Raw genomic sequence first — 21,310 nt, forward strand, 5'->3', positions numbered from 1 at the left:
AGTATAATATAGTATTTTTTTATAAATTAAAATATAATCTAATGTTTTATGTCAACTTCGTTGTTCATTGAATAAATCAAACTTTGAAGAATAATTAAATAACAATGTTTGCAAAAACTGTTACGTTTTTTCATGTAAACATTAGTGGACGTTATACAATAGATATTTAAATTATAAAAACTATTCAAAGAATATTGTAAAGAAATAAAACAGAAATGTGTAAGAAAAAATGTTTATTTTATTGTACGTAATAAAAAAAGAGAATATACTTGTGTGGGTGGACCTAAATGCAAATAGGCAAAGTACCGACAAAAAAAGAAGAATCAGAAAGTGAAAAAGAGAGCGAGCGATGAACAGTATCTTCTCCATTGACGATTTCTCCGATCCTTTCTGGGAAACTCCTCCGATTCCTCTCAATCCCGACTCTTCTAAGCCTGTTACGGCGGATGAAGTTAGCCAGAGTCAACCGGAATGGACTTTCGAGATGTTTCTCGAAGAGATTTCTTCGTCGGCGGTGAGCTCTGAGCCACTTGGTAACAACAACAACGCGATCGTCGGTGTTTCTTCGGCGCAATCTCTTCCTTCTGTTTCCGGACAGAATGATTTCGAGGATGATAGTCGATTTCGTGATCGCGATTCGGGAAATTTGGATTGTGCTGCTCCCATGACGACGAAGACGGTGATTGTTGATTCCGATGATTATCGTCGTGTTCTTAAGAACAAGCTTGAGACTGAGTGCGCTACTGTTGTTTCTCTTCGGGTGTGTTGTTAATCTTCTATTTTTCTTATCTATATGTGTAATTTGTGCGTTTTGATCTAAATCTGAAGCTCTGATGTTCTCTTCTTAGGTTGGGTCTGTGAAGCCTGAAGATTCGACTAGTTCTCCAGAAACTCAACTTCAACCAGTTCAATCCAGTCCTCTTACTCAAGGTAAGAGTCTCTTCTTAGTTTCACCAGGATAGATGAGCGATGATAAACCTGCAGATTCGTTTCTCTGTTCTGTGTTTGTTAATTTAGATGCCTAGGTTAAGGAATTAGAAATAGAAAATGGTACTTTTGTTGGATCAAGCGCCTAGTTTTATCCGTCAAGTTTCAATCTTTTTGTGACTGACTTTCTCATTGAAATTAAACTGCTTTCTGGAAGAACAATAAGCTTGGGATTGAGATGAGTTCTGGTGGTTAGTTCAATATATGGGAAATCATTATTTCAGCGCTCGTCTTTCTCTTTCAGATATCTCTTCTGAGTCTTAGACATAGTAAGTTTTAATCGTGGTAGGTTCTTTGATGACCCCAGGAGAACTTGGTGTTACTTCTTCCTTACCAGCTGAGGTGAAAAAAACTGGTGTATCAATGAAGCAGGTTACTAGTGGATCGTCGAGAGAATATTCTGATGACGAGGACCTTGATGAAGAGAATGAAACCACCGGTTCCTTGAAGCCAGAGGACGTTAAAAAATCTAGAAGGTAATCATTACTTTTTCTCCAATTTCTTGTCGTTTGAAGATTACATTTATAGAGCCTTGTTCTTCCTTTTAATATTTGTAGGATGCTGTCAAATCGTGAGTCAGCTAGGCGATCTAGAAGGAGAAAGCAGGAGCAAACAAGTGACCTCGAAACACAGGTTTTGTGTTGTATCCTCTCAACACCTCATTTTTGTGTTGAAGGATATTAATGAGACCTAATTTGTATTTTGATAGGTTAATGATCTAAAAGGTGAGCATTCATCACTTCTTAAACAACTGAGCAACATGAATCACAAGTATGACGAGGCTGCTGTTGGCAATAGAATACTAAAGGCTGACATTGAGACATTAAGAGCTAAGGTAAGAAGACTTAAGTATTATCCTCCTCTCCTTTTTCTGAACTACCCTTTTTTTGTATACAGTTTTAGTAACTCCCATGTTATGTTAAGGTGAAAATGGCGGAAGAAACCGTGAAGAGAGTAACAGGAATGAATCCGATGCTTCTCGGAAGATCAAGTGGACATAACAACAACAACAGAATGCCAATAACTGGTAACAACAGGATGGATTCTTCTAGCATTATTCCAGCTTATCAACCACACTCAAACCTAAACCATATGTCAAACCAAAACATCGGGATCCCAACCATTCTACCTCCAAGACTCGGAAACAATTTCGCTGCTCCTCCATCCCAAACCAGCTCTCCCTTGCAGAGAATTAGAAATGGGCAAAATCACCATGTTACTCCAAGCGCCAACCCGTATGGCTGGAATACCGAACCTCAGAACGATTCAGCATGGTAAGCTAAAACATGGCTCTTTCTTTTAAGACCATTGAACAATTTAAAACCATTTGAAGTACTATGATCCCTGTTTATACATATCAGATTCCTGTCTCCCCTTTTTTTGCTCATTTTACAGGCCGAAAAAATGCGTGGACTGATCAAACAAGAAGCGGGTTTCGCACTATATTAATGTCTATGCATCTGTAATTTGTAAGTGTTATTAAGTTACGAATCATGAGAAAACATCTTGTGAAAATACAGTCTCATGGCTTATATATATATATAAGCTCTGTCTTATAACATTACAAGATTCTTATTTGAGAATCGTCTTTCTATTTATAGCTAATAACAGAGTGTATATCTGTTTTTATCCAATTTTAAAAAAGATAGCTCACATGGCTTTACTAATTTCCCCTATCATTAAATTCCGACAACCTCGGCGATTTCCATGGTAGATCGATCAAGCATTCACATTTTCTCGTCAGAAAACACAAAAAAAAAAAACAGAGGAGAAAAAGAGACGACGACAAACAAGTGAAAGAAAAAAGTCGTCGTTCTTCCAATTTTTTTCTCCTCTCTCTTCCTCTGTTTAACGGCGTACGTAAGTCAAAATGGGTTCAAGTAAGCTAAAACGTGCCATAGGAGCCGTGAAAGATCAAACAAGCGTAGGATTAGCCAAAGTCGGTGGTCGAAGCAGTTCTTTAACGGAACTCGAAATAGCTGTCGTGAAAGCGACGCGACATGATGACTATCCAGCGGAGGACAAGTACATTAGAGAGATTTTATGCCTAACTTCTTACTCACGCAATTACGTAAGCGCTTGTGTGGCAACTCTCTCGCGACGGCTCAACAAGACCAAGAACTGGTCGGTTGCTCTCAAAACCTTGATTTTGATCCAACGGTTGCTAACAGATGGAGATAGAGCCTACGAGCAAGAGATCTTCTTCGCGACGAGACGAGGAACGAGATTGCTTAACATGTCTGATTTCAGAGATGCGAGTCAGTCTGATTCGTGGGATTACTCTGCTTTTGTTCGGACTTATGCTTTGTATTTGGATGAACGTCTTGATTACCGGATGCAAGGAAGACGAGGGAAAAAAAAAAGTGGTGGTGGTGGTGGCGGTGATGGTGATTCCGGCGAGGAAGATGATCATCGAGGGACAAGCAACGATATTCGGTCGAAAGCTATTGTGGTTAAATCTAAACCAGTCGCAGAGATGAAAACAGAGAAAATCTTCAACAGAGTACAACATTTACAACAGCTTCTTGATCGGTTCTTGGCTTGTCGTCCAACAGGTAATAATTAATTTCCTTGGAACACACGCTTTTCCACTTTCGGATTTCTTGGTTAATAAGTTAGGTCTTTTGCAACAGGTAATGCGAAGAACAACAGAGTGGTGATTGTGGCTATGTATCCGATAGTAAAAGAGAGTTTTCAGTTATACTACAATATAACAGAGATCATGGGAGTATTAATAGAGCGATTCATGGAATTAGACATTCATGATTCCATCAAAGTCTATGAAATCTTCTGTCGAGTTTCTAAACAGTTTGACGAGTTAGATCCGTTTTACGGATGGTGTAAGAACATGGCAGTTGCAAGATCTTCAGAGTATCCAGAATTGGAAAAGATTACACAGAAGAAACTTGATCTCATGGATGAGTTTATAAGAGATAAATCAGCTTTAGCTGCACAAACAACAAAATCATCATCAAAAAGGTCTAACAAATCTGAGGAGGAGGAGAGCAAAACAGAGTATATTCAAGAAAATCAAGAAGATTTAAACTCCATCAAAGCATTACCCGCACCGGAACAGAAAGAAGAAGAGGAAGAAGAAGAGAAAATGGAAACAAAGAAAGATGTTGAAGAAGTGGTTTCAAGACAAGATCAAGAGGGTGATTTGCTGGATTTAACAGATGAAGCGGGTGTAACGGCAGGAACGGTTGGTGATAGTTTGGCGTTAGCGTTATTTGATGGTGTCGTTGGGACCGAGAGTGCGTCTGGACCGGGGTGGGAAGCGTTTAACGATAATTCGGCGGATTGGGAGACGGACTTGGTGAGATCGGCGACAAGATTGTCGGGACAAAAGAGTGAGCTCGGAGGAGGATTTGATACTTTGTTGCTTGATGGAATGTATCAGTACGGTGCGGTTAATGCTGCGGTTAAAACGTCTACGGCTTATGGAAGTAGTGGAAGTGCTAGTAGTGTGGCTTTTGGTTCTGCAGGAAGCCCAGCAGGTAAAACAAATTTAAAATGAAATCATTTTTCAATTTTTATCTTAGTTTCATGAGAGTCAGTTCAATGAATCTGATCTAAATGATGATGCAGCCTCGATGTTGGCATTGCCAGCGCCGCCACCGACAGCCAATGGAAACAGAAATAGTCCGGTGATGGTGGATCCATTCGCGGCGTCGCTAGAGGTAGCCCCACCAGCATACGTGCAAATGAATGATATGGAGAAAAAACAAAGATTGTTAATGGAAGAACAAATAATGTGGGATCAATACAACAGAAGTGGAAGACAAGGTCACATGAATTTCGGACAAAACCAACAACAACAATATTATCAGCTTCCATACTCCATGGGACCTTACTCTTACACGCCTCGCTATTGATATTATATAAATAAACAATCACCATTAATGAAGAGCTTGAAAGAAAGGTGTTAGCTTCTTTTTTGTTGTCCCTCTAACATTGTAAACTCTTCTGGTCACTATTTGTGAACAACACCTATGATATTATTATTATCATTATAAACCAAACTGATACTCCCTAGTAAGTGAAACTCATGAAACATTTGAATGTTGAAACCCCCAATTTTCACTTTAACATATAAAACTGAACTTTCTTTTAATGCGAAACAAGTTTCAAATATCTCATTACTCACTGTATATAAATGTCTATACGCTTTCTTTCTTCACAGAAACAACAAGCGAAGCCAAAAGCAATGAAGACTTCCATGAGCATCGTCGCCGTAGTCTTCTTTGTGACCTTCCTCGCTATCTCTGCTGCTCCCTTAAACCCCCAAGAAGCTTGCATACGAAGAAATATCAACAGGTCGCAACCACCAAGATCTTCTTCACTCGAAACGGCCAAGACGTCAATGTTTGAATCTCTGAGGGACAATTTGTGCAAAGACATGGCTCGTGCCGTCATGTTCTATGTGAGGATAACCGGAAAATTTCCATCTAACTATGTTAAGGCTATGTGTAATGTGTTTGGAAATGATGAGAAGAAAGTGAAGGAGTATGTTCTGGAGAAATGGTTGGGAGGTTCGAAGCTCCTGTCTAATGTATCTTGTGCTTTTCATTGATATGTTCCGTGATTCACTTTGAAAACTTAAAACACTTCTTTACATTTTTTCATTGATATGTTCCGTGACACCCCCGCTTTATTCAATGTTTTCTTCTACTTTCAGACTCTAAATTGTTCCCAATATTTAGAAAATGTAATACTATCCCCAAATTTGTGTACTTTCTAATATTTGTCTTCATAAGAAACAAAGCAACAACATAACGGTTATGTACTTTAGAGTGGGCTACAGGTTATTAACATAAGACATTACCATTGATGTTGAAGCAAATTAAAACTCCCTAAGCTACTAATAACATAATTTCATCTGAGAAAAATATATATGGGGCTCTAATATTAAATTTGCTCAGGTTATTATTTGCAGAATAATCTATTATACACACAATTCCCTGTTAACTCTATTTACACATTCTATAGACAAACCTTTTAGTTATTGTCAAATCGACGGGATTCTGTCTCGCTTTGTTGTTTCTGCATTCGGTAACAACATTTAATCTGCAAATCAGATGAAAAAGAATCAGATGCGAGGTAAGAGACTCAACAAAGGAAAGTCTTTGCCATGAGGTCTTACATTTTGACTTTGATCTACCTCCTAGGTGCTTCAGTGATTTGTCCTCAAGTCTCCTGACCATCAGTGATTGCTCTAGATACTAGTCCTAGTTTTAGATGATGCTTTTGATTCTAAACTATGAAGCTTTTTTGAGTGAAGCTTTTAATATCTCATCTGGTACTGTCCATGAAAGCAAATGTCCAGCTGAATCGCCGCTCAGTAATTGCTTTAGGTCGGTCGTGAGATGCAGAGATGTGACCGGTTGCTTATGGAACTTCAACTCCTTGTGTAAAAGCAATTTGTATTCTGGCTTCTGATTCCCCAAATTTAGACCTCCTGTTCTGTTGCTAGGTGTTTTGCTCGGGACACTTACCGGATCAGTACAATGTACCATCCGCCACACTTTAAGTGCCCCACTTTGATGACCAGTCACGTACCAGGTTGTTTCCAGCCAGTCAGAAAACGTTGAACCTGCTACTGATACTATCAAATCAGTTGGCAACTGTGATGTGTTAACCACAGAAAGGCAATCGCCATTGATGCTCCAAACAGCAAGTACACTTCCAGCAGCAGTTACGATTTCTCCTGTAAGGTCGTTTATGTAGACTACTGTAACGGGAACCGAAAAATTCGGAAGCTGCCTCACAAAACTTAAAGAACTGAGATCCCATATGATAACTGTACAGTCATCTGAACTGCTTGCAATCATCATGTAAGGTTGACTTACACGTAGACAAATGACCTTGGCTGTGTGTGCACACAGGGATTTCTCTAACCGTAAACGTCGTGAACCACGGGGGCCATCCTTGCTGACTCTCCACACAGAGACTAGACCATCTTCTGCTCCAGTGACCACAATGCGCCCGTCATGACTAACACCAGCGCACTGGATCTGGTTGCCTTCATGGAGATTTTCATGGGTGGATAAGAGCTTGTCCTGATCATAGCTCATAAATCTCAAGGTCCTGTCTGGGAAACCCCATCTTATGTATTTCTTATAGCCTCTGGGTTTCAGGAGACAGTTAGCGCCGGTAAGAAGCAACTTATCATTGAAAGTGATGATTTGGTTTATAGATGATGAGCATTTACGTATATTGCGAGGAACAAGATGCATCGAGTGTTTCAGAGGGTGCGGAGGGACTTTTCTGTCTGTCCTTCTTTTAACATGAGGTTTCTGGAATAGTTGCTTCGGCGTTTGTCCAAAATGATTGATCTGTGCTAGTATGGATGCTTTCATGGCAGGATCCGTAACAGCATCTACATCCACATTCCCCTCATACGTGTAATGGTAGAAAACATTAACAGCATTTTCTGCAGCCTGAAAATAAACAGCCTCATGATTCGATATTTTAAGAAGCAACATCTCTAAGACATGATAGTTAGATTTTTCTATTGACTACCAAAAGGAGAACATGTAATGTACCTTTCCTCTCTGCTTGTGCCCAAAGATGAGATCTATCCAATGATGCAGATTCTCTGAAACATAATCAGACTCCAAAGCTTCTCTGTGCTTGCGGATGAATTCACGAACACTCCCTCTAGCCCAAGGAGGTAAAATTACATCACCAACCTGACATTATACAAGGAACTTTCTCATGAAAGGGAAACAGCGAAGTAAAAGGAACATAAGCACCATTAGAACAACTTGCTACCTTATCCCCTGACTGCTTTTCACCCAAATCAAGGTTAAATCTGTTTTCTAAGAATTCAGGCATGTAGAAAAATTCAGGAATTAGTTCTTTCACATCTGATGTATTTCCTTTTCCAGCTGCACTAAGCCAAGTCTCTCTAATACTATTGAAAAGTCGATCAGCATGATCAAATTGACCACCCTGCAGCTTCTGATTTTCAGCACTGAACGGTGGAAGGCGAATAAGGTAAAACAAAACAATGCCAGCACTTGAATAGTGAGAACCGTAATGAAATTGTGGAACCTCTGGATCATCCCAGCTCTCATATCTGAAATGATAAAGGGAGAAGGAAAGCATGAGAAACACTTCTTGGAATATGATTACGACACGATGAAAGCATAACTAATTAAAAGGGAAAGCTGTATGGTGAGGAACACACAAGAAAAGCTCTAAATCAAGTTTAAGGGCATATCACAAACCGTTTCCTAAATTCTTCTTCTCCTTCAGGCGTCTGGCAACCCATTGGTTTGTCAAGCTTGCGAAAATTATTTGGATCCGACAAATCAAGACTCTCGCCATCATAATCTGCTAGAATCCACGGAAATACCGGATACTGTGTGAGATCACTGTATCCACGTCCTGCAAGGGTGTTGAGATGCATTAGGTATTGGAAATTGCTGATCTCCCCATTTTGCCATCTTTTCGTGAATGACTTTGCCATCAATTTGAAAAGACGGCTACCCTCTTTGCTTTCCTGTTTCGCTGATCCTGATATGGTTGTATCGAGCCTGAAAAGAAAAACAAACAGAATAAACAACAGATTCATAGATTTAGGAAGGGCCTCATGGAAGACTGAGCTATATAATGCTCAGCTCTTGAGCTTAACGTGACATGTTTATTCATGACTAGAGAAAAATGGGGAAAAAGGGGAATATGCTGAGAGCGCCAAAAAAAATTGATATGAAAAGCAACAAGATGCCATACATGCTGTTCCTTGGAAGATTCATGGCAAGGAGATTCCTGAAGACTTCTTCCCTTTCTTTCTTGTGGAACACAAGGAGATCATTACATCCATCCATGCTAAATATCTCAACAGCAACTCGACGCAGCTCGTAATCACGTTTTAGAATCTCATGAACACTATCCAGCTTCCACATATGCCAAGGATGTGGCAAGTTACCAGTCACACGCACTTTTTCCTTTCCCCAAGCTCCACCACCATATGCCCATGCTCTTCCCCCTACAGCACCGATTTTTATTGTTGTACTCCACAATGTGCTAGACTTGGACTTGGATTCCAGGCTTCCATGAAATTGTTTTTTCAAACCTTGTGCCTGATCAATAATGGATAGCTCGTCTTCACATTCCTTCTCACAGATACACCCATGATCATCAATGTAAAAGTTCTCTATCACATATAGGCAAAGTTCCCCTATTAAGAAGATCCCATCATGTTTGTCCAAACCAACAACTCTCTCACAGTTATATCGGAACCTAATCTTTTCAAGATGTTCCAGATAAGGTCTGATCAGATACTCACCATCATCTTTCAATTCCTTCTCTGATTCTTCCTCCACATGTTTGATTTCGTCCATTTTACCAGAAGATGACTTTATTGGAGATCCAGTCTCAGATTTTTCATCTGTGTTAACGCTTATTGGAACAGATACTGCTGTACTACTAGACTTGCCACCAAAAGAAAGAGAATTATGAAGACTCGCCGCATTTGTACTAGTTGCTCTATCATTATTCCATCCATTTCTAGCAGATGGAACATCCTTAAGATCATCAGCCTCTTCGGAAAAGGACTCGCTGTAAAGTTCACTTAGCAGGAAAGCTGGCTCAGAATCCATATCAGAAATAACAAGACCATCTTCACTTTTGGATTTGAGTAGCTCAATTTCTCCAAGTTCCAACTTCCCTTCTAGTAAATTATGGAGGCTATCAATCTTCAGTTTACATCGTTCAAGCTTTTTACGCATTCTATATGGACCTTCAATAGGACAGAGTTGCCATTTAAGATCTTCAACTCCATGGGAAATACGCATTGGGAATATACCACGCTCATGTACAAGCTGTTGGAGGTGAGTTGGCCACACACTCTCGGCATGAAGTATCAAACCATATTTATTTTGCCGGACAACTCTAAGCTCAGCAGACATTGCATCACGTACTACTTCAAGTGCATATCTTCGCTCATTTACCTGCTCCCAGTGTTTCAGGTCTAACTTAGACGTATCTCGCAATTTTCTCCCCATCTCTCTAGTGCGACGACCATCCATGCCTTTCATTCTAACATCAGGAAATTTTGCCGAGCCAGCTATGTACTGTATCCACATAACTGCAGCACCCTGCTCCAGTACTTTAGTTATAATTTGCTCGGAGCTCTCAAGCCACTTAGAGAATTCTGGAAGATTTCCAGTCAGCAATCTATCAAAACCCCCGTGTAGTACATCAAATTTTTGTCCTCGGTGTGGTTTTTTGACGAGCAAATCCTCCAAAGCAGATTTTCGGTGAACCAGCAAATATTTGATAATATTAGATGCCATGTTTTGCACATTCTTTCTCTGGTCATGAAGTAGAGAGATTAAATTCACACACAGACAGCAATTCAAATCTGTATCAAGATTGCTAGGGCATAATATGATATTCTTGTTTGCAACCAACAATTGAAGAACTGCTGAGACATCAATTCCAGATTCCTTGCCGCTTAACTTTGAAGTTTGCTTCTTGGTAGATTCAACAAGCAAGCCCAGACGTGACGGTAGGTCCTCCTCTCCAATAGTTATCAAGAACGATGGTAGGAAACAATATAGTATTGTTCTATTTGTGTTCTTCAGGATTGAGTGCACATAAGCATCTAGTTGCCTGGTTGCTCTTCCAATGGATAACAAACCCTTACCTGAAGAAGTGACTTCTTCAACCCTACCATCTTTGTTAGCCAATTGCAGGATTGATAACAAGAACTCAAGGGTTCTAAGGACTCCAGTTGGTTGAGGAAAAGCGCCCATATAGACACGATCCACAATCATCCAGCAAAAAGCATCCAAGTTTGCAGACCATTTTCTTTTGTCTAGCTTTTTGTCATCCTCTTCGTCATCACGCAAGAAACGCCTTTCAAGATAGTTCATGACTCTGCTAAGGCATAAGCCTTGAAATACTACAACACATTCAGGATCCACATATAAAGGAAGCATTTCTAAAATGCTTTCCAAAGCCTGTACTGCTTTAATCTGCTCAGTCATTATGTCAGCACAGACCTCTGCCATAAAATCTAGCACTGCACTTGCTCCAGCAGAACACGGCCCACCACCATACCCAGACTCATCAGTTTCGAGGAGAACTTTTGGGCTAATTGTAAATAATGTATGGACAGCAGATGAACCTTGTGAACCTGATGATTGATCTGAAGATGCATCAAATTCACTAACTGAGATATGCGACGGATGAGGAGTGGAAATTGTAGAACTTTTGGATGGGGATGGAATGAATGGAACTTCAAGACTTGATTTTTCAGATAAAAGGGGAGATTCTAACATCGAGAAAGATTCAGAACTCCGAGAATCTATTGGTTGAACTTGACTCGAACTACCTGTAAGATCTAGAGATTTCATTTCACTGGAGGCTGACACAGAGCCAACATGATCACCATCTTGTTTCGCAATATATTCGCGACCTTGAAATGATTTGTTTGATTCCCCTGGCGGTGTTGTAAGAAAGTTCTCCACCTTATCAACAGCCACATAATCCGAAGGTATATACATGTCTACAGAAATCACACTGCTAGTCTGATCTTGAGGGAAGCTTCCAGCACTTATGGAGGTTTTTGTGGACATGTCCTGGTGAGACACTCTACAAAAATTCCCTTCTACGCTGCTATCATCACCACCAGTTATATTCTGCTCTTCTGCTTTCATTGAGAGCTGTTTGGCCAGCTTAACAGCATGAAAAGCCCTGCAAAACGACCCAGATTTTGGTCAATATTTGCAAAACATCTTGCAGGTCACAGTAACTACAAAAAACAAAAAAAATCCTGGTCTTATCTAGGACCTTCTGACATGCAGGAATATATGATTAGTGGAACAAAAATACTGTTTCCAATGTCTCTATGCCGCGACTATACAAAAGGGATACAGACAGAAAAAAATGAATTCTGAATGTACAGAAAAGGATATACATATCTATGTTCAGTATGTGGTACTGAAAAATGTATATATATGCAAAAGGCATGTGATGCAAACCTGACACAAGAAAAGTAAAGATCAGCACACTTTTGGAGAAATTCTGTGTTTTTGCAAGCAGCTGAAAATTGAGGGCACATCTTTGCTAGATCAACCATGAAACGGATAACAGATGTAGCAGTGGCAGGAGCTGATGCTTCACCACCCATCAACCGTGCCGCATATGTTTTATGCATTAAAGCTTTCCCTTGAAGCTCTCCAGTCATATCTGCATAGCCCTCAACAAGCTCAGCTACACATCTAGCGCTCACCTGTGAAAGGTTTCCAGACTGGTGGGCAAGCATTGATTGCATGATCAATCTGTCAAAAGTAGATTTAGCCATGGCAACCACTGAATCCAACAGATCTACAAAATTCAACTCTACATGGCTTCCATCATCGGGCATTAGTGCATGAAAGTCTAACATTCGGACCTCTGGTAGTCTTGGATAAACAGGTTTTCCGAAAATCAAGCAGAACAAAATGTAATATATGTCTGGAGAATCATAAAAGCTTTGAAGTACCCGTACCAGCCCCTGATAACCTCCACTGGCAAAAAATTTAAGAGAAAAATTTGGGGAAGAAGTGAGACAAACACCGAGAAGGGTCATAATCCATCTCATACTACTAGGATGCACAGCTCCATCAAGGAAGTACGTTATTAATTTTGATGAAACTGTCTTATGCCACTGCTCCAGCAGTTCTTCTGCTTTTATGGTTACCTGGAGATCAATAAGCATTTCCAATACCAAATTTCTCACAATTACATGCTTCCCCATTGACTCGCGCATTGATGAGTTTTGTGACTTTATTTCAGGTGGATTAAATGTCATAATCGCAAACCTAACCACATCTTCAAGCTCAGGAGTAAGGAACCCGTTTTCTAAGATGCATCTAAGAAGAATAACTAATTTTTCTAGGACAAGAACTTCCACATCCCCTCGTTGAAGTGTTACTAACAAATGTTTCACCAGATTGATTTGACGCAGAATTGCAAGATTGTGACTCCTGTACCAGAGTATTGAGATGAGATTCTCTAGAAAACCAAGTGAGGCGATTTGGATGGAAACAGGGGCTGTCACCCAGAGAGTCCAGTCCAGGAGGACATGTTCCACCATATCTGCATTGGATAAGACAATGCAGTTTGAAGTTTCAACAGGATTATCTCCCATTTCAAGCTCAGATAAATGACTAAAAGAATCTTTTCGCCCCGAAAAATCATCCATATCCCCATGAGATCCAACTGAAGAAGTTTCATATTGAAATTTACACAGAGTAGGATCCTCATAGTTGTTTTCAGGTATAATCTCCGTAGGTGACATGCTAATAGTAGTTTGCCCACTCTCCAACTTCTTTGGCTCTGAAAAGAAAGCTTCACATGCAGATATTTGGAAAAATATCTCCAAACATTGCATGTCAAATAGCGCCATCTTGGGACGTAAAAACAGAGCTAGTAAGTGATAGCCTGTGTATGTTTCCATATCCTTCACATTCTGGGAATTCTGATGAAGCGCACAGGCAAGCAATGAAAGAGCCATATGTAGCATATCTCTAGATTCGGCAGCCTCAACCAGTGCAAGTACAACAGCCATTCCTCCCACTGGGCGGATACTATTGCCAATCACATTTTGTCTGCAGAGACTCACATTTCCCACCAGGCGCCCGAAACGCGGTATTCCTATATAATTGAGAAACGTAGAATGAAACTAAAACATAAAAGGTAAAACACGAACGAAATTATATATGATCATTGTATACCCCCAATAAGAGAGGCAGCAGCGGACAATGGGTCAACAAGATTGACGAGTGAAAAACTTCCGGTAGCGCGCATGAACTCTGAGCATGTTCCATCAAATGCAAAAATAAGTTTCTTACCAGGTAACTGAATTGAAAGATTCCCTAACCTATCGAGATCCCATACAATCCCACTACAATGTGCCTTGGAATCGCCTTGTCTATTACTGTCTTCAAATTTTTGGATACCAGACGACATGTCAGTGTCTAACAAGTCAAGGATAGCCATGCTGTCCCCACCACAAGCCTGATTAGGTACGAAACGTAAGAGATATGCATCCTGAAAAAGACCTGTATACCCTCTACCAAGAATGTACATGAAACCAATGCAGCCTGACGTGAGCCCCTCCTCAAAAAGATAACATGAGCGTATTTTCCATGTCAAATCGCTAACCCTAGCACAAGTGGCTGAAGTTCCAATTATTACTTGCAAAGATTTTCCAACAGGTGAAGGAGAATACCCCAGTTTACCCATGTGCCTTAGTTTTCCATCAATGTAAACATAAGCAACGCTAGCCTGAAAGAGTCCAGCAAGAGCATTCGGCTTACTATGGACAACAGCGAGGTGATGCCACTTGCCCTCCTCAGTTTCTAATCCAGAAAATGACAAAGAATTTGAATTGCTAGTGGCAAGGGTCAGAATACCATCTTCTTGAAAATAAAGTTCTGCATAGGATGGACTTCCATTACTTATAGCATTAACAGAAAATATCCGGAAAATATTTTGTTCGCTTTGCTGCCCACTCAAAATGGGCGTCTTTGACGAACCACCAGCTTTATAAACTTCTGATTCTAATTCTTGGGTTGTCAAAAAGTTACGAAACTGGACCCAGCAAACAAATGAATAACCAGCAGCAGGAGGCCAAGATCTTTCACCCAGGGACACCTGAACAGAAGCATGCCCAGTTTTGCTCATGTCCATTTCTACAAAAGGAGCCAGGGAAACACATTCCAATCCTGTGTCTTCTTCCATGAGAATTAGCTTTTCCATCATACCAATTAGTGAGGGACCCGAATTCATAACCCTCATCTGCATGACATATCTACACAGCATTTTGAGCTCGGATGGAGACAATCTGCACCAGAATAAGACCGTATTTTGAGTAAGATCAGCCTACAAACAAACCTAGTCACCTTAAGACTACGTATTATAAAAATTTTAGCTATGGTTGACTACCTGTACGCTCCAAGAACTTCAACAATTTTTAAAGCATGAGAAAGAAATGGAGACGAACCCTGCAGAAAGGGGTAGATAATCTCTAGCAGGAGTTCTACGCAACCTGCTCCATTATAATTCATTAAGAGTGAAGAAGAGAATAAACAGCAACGGTGTGATTTTAAGAGTTAACTTAGCCAATAATAACGAGCCCAAGTGGAACCCTAAGACAAAGTTCTTACCAGCTGACGTGAGGGTTTCCTTGTTGAATGGGCTGGCACGTGCAAGCCTTTCTAGAAGATTCAGAAATTCCAACTGCAATTTTGGAGTACAAAGCAACAGTGAACGGATCAGTACTCTGACAGCACCTGCATTATAGATCTTCTGCTTGTCAGGATTAAATTGGCCAGATGCGGTTTTTACAAGAAAGCTTGCTTTTTCACATTCTGCCATCTCAGCTGAGGCCATAGATTCTGATGTCAAAAACGGTGGAACCAAAACTTCAAGTGCAAGTTCTAACAACAGTTGTATCACATGTCTTTCAAGATCAACACACAGCAAACCAGACTCCACCAGAAGATCATAAAACGTCTGAGATGTAATGACACTGTGCAGTTTCATCCTATTGATAGCATTCTCACAGACAGCAGTTGTTATGAGGCGCAATAGATGTTTGAACAATTTGATGTAAACCATCAAATGAGACTCATCCCTACACTCTTCTTCCCCTTGGAACGTATGAAGGGTGGTCAATAGAAGAGAGAAACCAGTGGCTTCACCAAAGACTCTTTGAGCAGAGCCATTAACCCCAACGATACGCCACAGAGCACCCATGATATCACATCTGACTTCATAGTGAAGCTTGTATTGATCCCCAGAGACTCTGGTGACCATTCCACTCTTCAACACATCGATAAGAGCTTCTAACTCTTCATGATGGACCTGGTTGAATGACGGGTCAGATACGAGTTACCCTTTACAGAAACTCAAGGATTTATAATACTTAAGCAACAGAAACCTCATTAGTGGCGGCATGATCTAAAGAATTAAAAGCCTTGCCAAGCTAATAGAATTTGACTTTGTAGATCAGAGAAACAAGAAAACACACTGTATAATATAGAATATCGAGATACATATTCCTTGAATGTAGACTTACCTGTTTAATGTCTCCTGTGATTAAACATGAAAAAATCCTCAAAATACTGGTACGATGTTCATCAGCGATCAGGAATGGAAGAATAACGGTCACGCCATTGGCAGAACGAAAAGCTTCTTGATTAACTTGAGAATTCTTTAGTAAAGAGATCATACAATCCCAACCAACAGTTATAGTCCTTTCAACTTCAAATATAGGCAACTTTCCTGACCCAGATTCCATCAGCTTCGGTGATGAAATGATGGCATCCTGACTATCCAGGTGTTGTTTGAAGCTAGGTGAGCTAGGTACCCGATCCAAATGATTAGAAACTCCACTATACTGATCTGGACCCCTGAGAAGCTTGTGCTGCTTCAGATCATCTTGTAAGACTTCCAAAACACCAACTTCACCTAGGACTTTCTTGTACTGTTGATCAAAAGATGTGAGCTTTACAAAGAAAGAAAGTATGGTATGCTTCAACTCAGAATCGATAGGCTGTTGCAACAAGAAACAAAGTGACAATAGTTCTTGCTCTGGAACACAATTTACAACTGTGACAGCATATTCAAGAATTTTGAGGATTAACTCTTGCAGGGAGGAAGGAAAACCACCCATGTTCAGCACGAGAAGTGGAACAGTCTTTAATTCTTGGCATATTCTGTAGTTTTCCAAATGGCTCGTGAATATCTTGAACATTCGGTTTAACACTTCAGCCTGAAGATCCTTGTTCTCTGCTTTCAGAAAGATGTCTTGCAACATTTGGACAGCTTCAAGGTCTTTAACTTTACCACTTCCCTGTTCACATGGCTCATCATACCGATTGTTGGCAGATGGTGTTTGTCTCCTGCTATACCCAGTGAGCTTTGTTTGGGACAATAGTGAGGTACTTGTTCCAGATGACTCAATGGGACCAGTCTGAGCCAAGGTGACAAGAACATCAAGCAATCTGGAAAGTGCAGGGGAGAAATGTTTTAAAGCAAACTCATCATTTTGCCTACTATTCAATGAAAGGGATTGCTGTTTTTCAGAGTCGTCATTTTGCCTAGTTTTCAGTGAAAGGGGTGGCTGTTTTTTAGAGTCATTGGAACCTCTATTTTTGTGTGGGGATGAATGATCGAACGCAAAAACAATGTCTTTTGGCATGGAAGATAGAATCAGCGCAAACTGTACAAGGAAGTGGTAACCATGTGCATTTCGTATGTCATCTTTGAGCCTGACTCCACCAGTTTCTACATTAGTCAAAATTTAAGAAACATTAGCAACCACAATCAGAGCAGTTTACCAACCCCAAACTGAGAAGGTGACTACCGAATATTTCTACTCTCTACTACCTTTTCCACAAGCATTGACATATTTTGAGTTCTTATGATTTGTCTAAGTGAACTTACCAGGTCTGTACGATAGTTCCACACATTCAAGTAACAAATCCACAATGCCCACTGTATAAGCTGAGTCCCCACAATCCGGATCAAAATCTTTGACAGCCATTAGGAGAACCTTTATCTGCAGAAGAACTCAGCAAAAAAAATTAGTTCGGAAGACGTCGAAACAGAACAAGCAGTCATACCACTAACTTGTGCCAGAATTTTTGTTAAAAAGCCCCGTTTAGATGTAGCAGAAACAAATAATAGGTGCGGGCCTTTTTCACGCTATACAGAATCCAAATAGTTGTCCTTAGTCACAAAATCTATCTGAGGCAGTTTTCCTAGCGATCTAGCTTCCTAACATAGATTTTCAGTTCACAAACCAAGAACAAGCATTCTTAGAAACTCCGTCAAATGGTTTGAAGATTACTGTAAACATCACAAAAGAAACCATTTAAACACCAGATTGCAGCTATCATATGGCAATGCTCAGATTGTGACAAACAAAAATATATGCACAAAACCAATACTTATCATTAGTTTTATTCTCATACTCTAGTAAATTAACAAAAGTCTCCTGACAACCAATTTCTTTATCACGGGAGACCTTATATAGCTTGAACATTAGCAAAAAAAAAACAAGAATATACATTCCCCAGTAAGGCTTTCTACAGGATACAATGGCATACCAGATGGTGTTTGCGTATGTAGCTTGCCGTGCTACCATTGTCATTGACAAGAAGAAGCCCAAGAATCTGAAAGAGACACGAAATGGAACTTTAAGCATCACAACATTCGCTCAAGTTTCATGGTCATGCTACAGAAAAGTTCGCAGCTGTTTCAGTTTCAACACACACTGTCATTGCTCGACTTCTAGAACAGGTGAGCAACCAATTACCTGCATTGCATTTTTGTGAAGCTGTATGTTATGGAATGAAACCAGCCCTACTTTAAATCGAGAGAAAGCCATGAGAGAACCATTGGCAACCATCTTGAAAAGTAGCTGAAGGGAGTCATCTTCAATCAAACTCTGTGCAGCAGAAGGATGGCTTGCCAATGCTTTCATGATATTGACAACACTGCCCTCAACCTGCAAGAGTGAAGATACATTAAAGTCTCAACAGATAAGGCATTGCCGAGTGTACACTTTGGCCAGCATGAAACAGTTATATTGTAGAAAAAATGTGTTAAACCATTGAAACTGAACCTCAAGTGTCTAACTTGGAAAGTACTACATCTTTCATATTTACCTTTTCTTCATAATTAACAGTTTTTTCACCTTCACTGGCTACACTGTATGTCAGAAACGCATTGAAAGTGTGTATTAAACAACATAATATCCCAGAATCCAGTAGAGATTGTTTGTCGAAAGGCTGAAAAGAAAACACATAAAAGGACCAATGCAATATTTATTATATAAGCCATCAAAGAGCCATCACCCTAAACGGTTTTGTATGGCCTCCAAAAATCATGTGAGAATAACTACCAGTTAGCTATCAGATATTAGACTCAATAAAAAAATTGGTAAACAGTAAAAACTCATAGTTGAGTTTTGTAAAATTATTTAACAAAGGGAAAAACTGAAAGACATGTAGAAGTCGAAAAGGTACCCCAGATGCAAGGACTTCAATAGCAGTTAAAAGGTTTGCACCATGACTTGAACCATCCTGCAGGAAACAACAAAATCATGACTAACAGAGAAGAGAAGGTAACAATAACATGTCCTGATTCACTGTGGTAGGAAGGAAAGGCAGACCTTGGTGACTTCAGAAAAAAACTCTATTGCTTTCTCTACATCCAATGACCTCTTCCTGCTACTAACCTTTAACTTTTCAACATCTGCCACAAATGCTCTACCAATGACGAATGAGAATATATGTGGTTCTACTAACCTGCAATTGAAATTAAATTCTCAATACGGTTACTATTCTCATATCTGATATCTGGGCAGGAAACGAAAGTGCAAAAGAGACTCTAACGAAGAAGAACGTTCAAGATAGGAAATGTACGATCCCTTTCTAAATCATGTGGAGAGTAAGAGACATTTATCTTCTAGTTGACATGCAAATTTTCCCTTGCAAAGACTAAAACTAGCTATTATGAATCCATACAAATAGAAAAAGAGAGAGTAAGAAATGGCTTACATGGTAACTAACTGATCTACGTTAGCATGCTGCTTCACTAGTCTACAAAACGTATTCACACTCAGATTCAAGGCGGCTTCTTTCTCCTGTTGTGACATATATGAATGATTAGCAGTAGTGATTTTCCAGTGTAGTTTTTATCAGAACACAATAAATGATTGTACGTAACACAAAGGTACATAAGCTAAAAGCATGAATGGATACACGAACCTGTTCGGAGCTTGATGAACGGAACTCTTCCCAATATCTCTTGAAGTCCAATTCCAACTTAAGTTTGTCTCGGCTTTTCAAGGAGTAAATAAGAGAGAATCATTGATTTACTTATACCAACATTGATCAGTCAAAGTGCACATTATAAAAGTAAAATACCTTGTAGGAGATAATAAATTGAAGTCATGTTGAGCTAAGGCGGCGAAACTAGAGGATGGAGAAGCTTGGGAAGAGGACGGTGGAGTAGTGGGGTCACTGATGGCTTCTCCGGCGATTAAATCGGCGGTTGTTTCAGCTACTCCGACCTTATCCTTCAAGTCCTTAAGCAATGTTCCCCATTTCATTGTTCCACAGTTTCGATTCCAGATTCATTCATCCGATAACCACTCCTGAATCGGTCGGACACGACCCGGATCCGAATCGGGGCTCAGAAATCAACCCGTTTCTTTTGATTAAGGAAACGGAATCAATAAAGACGAACAACAACCCAGACATCAAAACTATGTATGCTGGTGCAATGTGTGAGATTAGGGTTTGGTAGCAAGAACAAAATCTAAGATCCAAAATTGCGATTAGCGAGATTCACACCACCAACAACAAGTTCATTTCTCCTTCCTCCTTGATAATCTGAGAAGAATACTGAAACAGATTTTGAAAGGAGAACGCAGAAAATCGAGATTTAGAGATCGATTTACGCTGAAGAAAACTATTTCATTGATCGATTAACGAAATAAAAAAATAAATATCAATTTCGTCGTTTGGTTTTTGTGCTGTGTTCTTCATCATCATCATCGTCTTCGTGTCTCCGCGCCTTGTTTCTCGCTTCAAACATAGTCAAAGTCGTCTCACTTTCTCCCTCACTCACGCGATTTTCCTTATTTAATTTCCCTAAAATAGATACTTAAAACAAAACTAATTATAATTAAGTTCCTAATTGTTTTCATTATTGCCCCTGAAATATTTCTATTTCATATTATAACCACGGAAGTCTTTAAATTATCATTGGGGTCCATCTAGACGTAATTATTATATTACTATTAACTATTAAGAAATTACTTGCATAAAATTTCGAAATAGCTTGATTGTTAAAGATAAAATTTAGGAACCCAAATAGTTGTTATTTTTTAATCATGGATGTTGTTGTACCAATTATTTTGAAATAGCTTGACTGCTTGAGTGTTATATACCAACTATTTTTCTCTAATGTAGAATGTTTTAGAATGTATCTAGTAGTTTGTAATAGAATTTGTGTTGTGTTAATTATCTTCTGGTTTCAAATCTACATGAGAATAGTTTATGATGACTTTAGAAAAAAACAGAAAAGAGATGATATTTTAAATTAATTCATCATCTCACTATACTAATATCAGCCAAACCAAAGAATACTTAGTTTGAGCTGATTTTTAAATATTTATTTTCTTTATTTTCCATTTTTTTCATTTTTGCTTTATTAAACCCACGATTACCAATCACATCCTAAGTTTCAATACACAATGATCATAACAGTATTGCAAATCATTTATATATCAGCCAAACCAAAGGAT

At 39.5% G+C, this 21,310-nt stretch overlaps 4 protein-coding genes across 10 annotated transcripts; 3 read left to right on the plus strand and 1 right to left on the minus strand.

Moving 5' to 3' along the window:
* The first annotated feature begins 263 nt into the window (after positions 1 to 263).
* Positions 264 to 2,675, plus strand: BZO2H1 (bZIP transcription factor family protein). 4 transcript variants are annotated; one of them, NM_116498.4, is made up of 7 exons: positions 264 to 760; positions 849 to 930; positions 1,295 to 1,463; positions 1,545 to 1,620; positions 1,697 to 1,822; positions 1,912 to 2,261; positions 2,383 to 2,669. In NM_116498.4, exons 1-7 carry the CDS (start codon positions 350 to 352, stop codon positions 2,402 to 2,404), a joined length of 1,236 nt encoding a protein of 411 aa, NP_192173.1. In that variant the 5' UTR covers positions 264 to 349; the 3' UTR covers positions 2,405 to 2,669. The 4 variants fall into 4 exon arrangements, with proteins under 4 accessions (NP_192173.1, NP_001329302.1, NP_001329303.1 ...); NM_178959.3 differs by having other exon boundaries at positions 273 to 760; positions 1,277 to 1,463; positions 2,383 to 2,675; NM_001340389.1 differs by having other exon boundaries at positions 1,277 to 1,463; positions 1,912 to 2,669.
* Positions 2,676 to 2,697: 22 nt separating this feature from the next.
* Positions 2,698 to 5,107, plus strand: AT4G02650 (ENTH/ANTH/VHS superfamily protein). Its single transcript, NM_116499.3, has 3 exons — positions 2,698 to 3,542; positions 3,621 to 4,484; positions 4,576 to 5,107. The coding sequence occupies exons 1-3, from the start codon at positions 2,858 to 2,860 to the stop codon at positions 4,860 to 4,862; spliced, it is 1,836 nt and encodes a 611-aa protein (NP_192174.2). The 5' UTR covers positions 2,698 to 2,857; the 3' UTR covers positions 4,863 to 5,107.
* On the plus strand, positions 5,102 to 5,741 carry AT4G02655 (uncharacterized protein). 2 transcript variants are annotated; one of them, NM_001340391.1, is made up of 1 exon: positions 5,102 to 5,741. In NM_001340391.1, exon 1 carries the CDS (start codon positions 5,144 to 5,146, stop codon positions 5,558 to 5,560), a length of 417 nt encoding a protein of 138 aa, NP_001328488.1. In that variant the 5' UTR covers positions 5,102 to 5,143; the 3' UTR covers positions 5,561 to 5,741. The 2 variants fall into 2 exon arrangements, with proteins under 2 accessions (NP_001328488.1, NP_001118920.1); NM_001125448.1 differs by having other exon boundaries at positions 5,167 to 5,741.
* Positions 5,742 to 5,812: 71 nt separating this feature from the next.
* AT4G02660 (Beige/BEACH and WD40 domain-containing protein) lies at positions 5,813 to 20,640 on the minus strand. 3 transcript variants are annotated; one of them, NM_001340392.1, is made up of 21 exons: positions 19,926 to 20,640; positions 19,767 to 19,839; positions 19,557 to 19,642; positions 19,169 to 19,304; positions 19,023 to 19,079; positions 18,663 to 18,785; positions 18,311 to 18,502; positions 18,102 to 18,167; positions 17,437 to 17,551; positions 16,067 to 17,277; positions 15,153 to 15,852; positions 14,932 to 15,034; positions 14,149 to 14,830; positions 13,719 to 14,001; positions 11,982 to 13,638; positions 8,725 to 11,694; positions 8,220 to 8,528; positions 7,762 to 8,068; positions 7,533 to 7,679; positions 6,131 to 7,427; positions 5,845 to 6,054 (listed from the first exon to the last, which is right to left on the minus strand). In NM_001340392.1, exons 1-20 carry the CDS (start codon positions 20,108 to 20,110, stop codon positions 6,246 to 6,248), a joined length of 10,584 nt encoding a protein of 3,527 aa, NP_001319850.1. In that variant the 5' UTR covers positions 20,111 to 20,640; the 3' UTR covers positions 5,845 to 6,054; positions 6,131 to 6,245. The 3 variants fall into 3 exon arrangements, with proteins under 3 accessions (NP_001329387.1, NP_001319850.1, NP_192175.3); NM_001340393.1 differs by having other exon boundaries at positions 5,813 to 6,054; positions 13,719 to 14,830; NM_116500.3 differs by having other exon boundaries at positions 5,986 to 7,427.
* Between the last annotated feature and the right edge of the window lie 670 nt (positions 20,641 to 21,310).

The sequence above is a fragment of the Arabidopsis thaliana genome, chromosome 4 (assembly GCF_000001735.4).
Source record: "Arabidopsis thaliana chromosome 4, partial sequence".
NCBI classification, from domain to species: Eukaryota; Viridiplantae; Streptophyta; class Magnoliopsida; order Brassicales; family Brassicaceae; genus Arabidopsis; species Arabidopsis thaliana.

Bases quoted from the DNA above. Each gene is read 5' to 3' on its own strand.
- BZO2H1 (NM_178959.3), top strand. From the start codon at position 350: ATGAACAGTATCTTCTCCATTGACGATTTCTCCGATCCTTTCTGGGAA. The intron at 761-848 runs GTGTGTTGTTAA...TTCTCTTCTTAG, and splicing joins CTACTGTTGTTTCTCTTCGG to GTTGGGTCTGTGAAGCCTGA. The intron at 2,262-2,382 runs GTAAGCTAAAAC...CTCATTTTACAG, and splicing joins CCTCAGAACGATTCAGCATG to GCCGAAAAAATGCGTGGACT.
- AT4G02650 (NM_116499.3), top strand. From the start codon at position 2,858: ATGGGTTCAAGTAAGCTAAAACGTGCCATAGGAGCCGTGAAAGATCAA. The intron at 3,543-3,620 runs GTAATAATTAAT...CTTTTGCAACAG, and splicing joins CTTGGCTTGTCGTCCAACAG to GTAATGCGAAGAACAACAGA. The intron at 4,485-4,575 runs GTAAAACAAATT...ATGATGATGCAG, and splicing joins TTCTGCAGGAAGCCCAGCAG to CCTCGATGTTGGCATTGCCA.
- AT4G02655 (NM_001340391.1), top strand. From the start codon at position 5,144: ATGTCTATACGCTTTCTTTCTTCACAGAAACAACAAGCGAAGCCAAAA.
- AT4G02660 (NM_001340393.1), bottom strand. From the start codon at position 20,110: ATGAAATGGGGAACATTGCTTAAGGACTTGAAGGATAAGGTCGGAGTA. The intron at 19,840-19,925 runs GTATTTTACTTT...CTCCTTGAAAAG, and splicing joins AATTTATTATCTCCTACAAG to CCGAGACAAACTTAAGTTGG. The intron at 7,428-7,532 runs GTACATTACATG...GTTTATTTTCAG, and splicing joins GGCACAAGCAGAGAGGAAAG to GCTGCAGAAAATGCTGTTAA.